We start from the raw sequence: 2880 nt of genomic DNA, 5'->3' as shown, positions 1-2880 counted from the left end.
TCAAAACTTTGAACATCTGTTGGCCTTGTGTTGTGTGACGACAACTGCAGATTTAGAGTGGCCTTTTTATGTCCCCAGCACAAGGTGCACCTGCGTAATGATCATGCTGTTAATCAGCTCCTTGATTATGCCACACCTGTTCAGGTGGATGGATTATCTTGGCAAAGGAGAAATGCTCACTAACAGGGATGTAACAATTTGTGCCCACAAAATGAGAGAAATACACTTTTTCTGCATATGGAACAATTTCTGGATCTTTTATTTCAGCTCATGAAACATGGGACAACACTTACATGTTGCGTTTATGTTTATGTTCATATATTATATATACGGTCATTCGGGCGGTGCACAATTGTCCCAGCGTCGTTTGGCCGTCATTGTAAGCTTAAGTTAAAAGGTTCAATTAAAAATACAAATAGGAAATTCCGAATGCGTTTCTGACTTTGTCCACAGTTTGTTACGTTACAGCCTTCTTCTAAAATGGATTAATCGTTTTTTCACCTCATCAATCTACACATAATAACCCCATAATGACAAAAGCAAAAAAATAATTGAAAATGTTGCAAATGTATAAAAAAAAAAATCTGAAAATTTACATTTACATAAAGTATTCAACCCTTTACTCAGCTACTTGTATGTAGCAACCTCTGGCAGCGTTTACAGGCCTTGAGTCTTCTTGGGTATTATACTACAAGCTTGGCACCACCTGTATTTGGAGAGTTTCTCCCATTCTTCTCTGCAGATCCTCTCAAGCTCTGTCAGGTTGGATTGGGAGCGTTGCTGCACAGCTATTTCAGGGTCTCTCCAGAGATGTTGATCGGGTTCAAGTCCGGGCTCTGGTGGGCCACTTAAGCACATTCAAAGACTTGTACCGAAGCCACTCCTGCGTTGTCTTGCTGTGTGCTTAGGGTCGTTTCCTGTTGGAAGGTGAACCTTTGCCCAGTCTGAGGTCCTGGGCACTCTGGACTCTGTTTTCATCAAGGATCTCTTGTTACTTTTGCTCCATTCATCTTTCCCTCAATTCCTGACTAGTCTCCCAGTCCCTGCCGCTGAAAAAACACCACTACAGCAGTGATGTGCCACCACCATGCTTCACCTAGGATTGGTGCCAAATTTTCTCCAGACGTGACGCTTGGCATTCAGGCAAAAGAGTTCAACTGGTTCATCAGACCAGACAATCTTGTTTCTCTAGAGTCACTTAATCAGGCTGTTCAGGATGCCTCTTGGCAAACTCCCAGCTGGCTGCGTGCCTTTTACTGAGGAGTGGCATCCGTCTGGCCACTCTACCATAAAGCCTGATTTTGGAGTGCTGCAGAGATGGTTGTCCTTCTGGAAGGTTCTCCCATCTCCACAGAGGAACTCTGGAGCTCGTCAGAGTGAGCATCGTTCTTGTCACCTCCCTGACCAAGGTCCCTCTCCCCGATTGCTCAGTTTGGCCGGGCAAGCCAGCTCTAGGAAGAGTCTTGGTGGTTCCAAACTTCCATTTAAGAATGATGGATGCACTGTGTCTTGGGGACCTTCAATGCTGCAGAATGTTTGGTACCCTTCCCCAGATCTGTGCCTCGACACAACCCTGTCTCGGAGCTCTGCATCCCTATGGATCCAAATTTCCCCCTCTAATACCTAACCTGGTCGGCTTTAGTTTTTTTGTAATTCGCCCTCACCCTAAGAACTACTTTGCTCTTAGAGCTGGGCTGTCAACTGTGACCGCTGGAGCGTGCAATTGTTATGCTGACTGCAGGAATGTCCACCAGAGCTGTTGCCAGATAATTTAATGTTCATTTCTCTACTATGCTGCAGTGCGTCCAACCGGCCTCACAACCGCAGACCACGTATAACCATACCAGTTTAGGACCTMCACATCCGGCTTTTTCACCTGYGRGATTGTCTGAGACCAGCCACCCAGACAGCAGATGAAACTGAAGAGTATTTCTGCCTGTAATAAAGCCCTTTTGTGGGGGAAAACTAATTATGATTGGCWAGGCCTGGCTCCCCAGTGGGTGGGCCTATGCCCTCCCATGCCCAACCTTGGCTGTGCCCATGCCCAGTCATGTGAAATCCATAGATTCTGATGTAATGAATTTATTTCAATTGACTGATTTCCTTATATGAATTGTAACTCAGTAAAATCATTGAAATTGTTTCATGTTGCGTTTATTTTAATTTGTTTATTTATTTAACCTTTATTTAACTTTTTTTTGTGTATATATATGATCTGCCATGTGTTCTGGTAGGGCTCCATTAGACTCAGATCAGTGTTGAGATACAGCTAAACATTACAACCCCTCCAGTCTGGAGCTCTGCTCTTTGCTGCCATCTAGTGGGGTACTGCTGCTCCTCTCTGCTAATCTCTGCTGCCCCTTAGTGGCCATGGGGTTCCACTGCAGTGAGGCCAGAGTGGTCAGGTCCATTATACACAGTTTGAGAAGTCATGTGCGTTTGGATCCCAGTGTCGCCCTCACAGGGCCATTCTCTGATCCAGGGGTCAGGGGTTACAGGCTCATCCKCTGCTCTAGCGGCAGGCTGTCCATTAGACACTTGAGCTGCTCCTCTCCCAGTTTAATCTTGTCCTCTAGTTTGCGCTGCTCAATAATGAGGGCAGACTTCATCTTGACAAAGTGTTGGTAGTCGGTCAGGCTCTCCTCTGGGAGGTAGGAGGCCAGGATGTTGTAGACCACTCTCTCCCGGCGGTCCAGGTTCTCCTTCAGCTCCTTGGCATCCTCATGCTGCTGGATCAACAGCTTCCTCTTGTCTGTCAGGGTTCTCTGTGGAAGGGAGGGTGGGCATAACATGTATCTGTTAATGAAGTAGAGCTGGGAGGGGAGATAACATGTATCTGTTAATGAAGTAGAGCTGGGAGGGGAGATAACATGTATCTGT

General features: G+C 46.1%; 1 protein-coding gene across 1 annotated transcript in view; it reads right to left on the bottom strand.

Moving 5' to 3' along the window:
* Positions 1-2138: 2138 nt before the first annotated feature.
* LOC112077201 (protein Shroom2-like) overlaps positions 2139-2880 on the bottom strand; it is a gene marked incomplete at its 5' end in the record, with an annotated part of 2323 nt that continues 1581 nt past the window's right edge. The window contains one exon of the mRNA XM_024143765.2: positions 2139-2765. Coding sequence (XP_023999533.2) covers positions 2493-2765 — 273 coding nt within the window. The remainder of the gene's footprint in view (positions 2766-2880) is intronic.

Source organism: Salvelinus sp. IW2-2015, unplaced genomic scaffold (genome assembly GCF_002910315.2).
Source record: "Salvelinus sp. IW2-2015 unplaced genomic scaffold, ASM291031v2 Un_scaffold4377, whole genome shotgun sequence".
NCBI lineage: Eukaryota > Metazoa > Chordata > Actinopteri > Salmoniformes > Salmonidae > Salvelinus > Salvelinus sp. IW2-2015.
The sequence above is the reverse complement of the archived record's forward strand: the minus strand, read 5'-3'. Positions and strand labels throughout refer to the sequence as shown.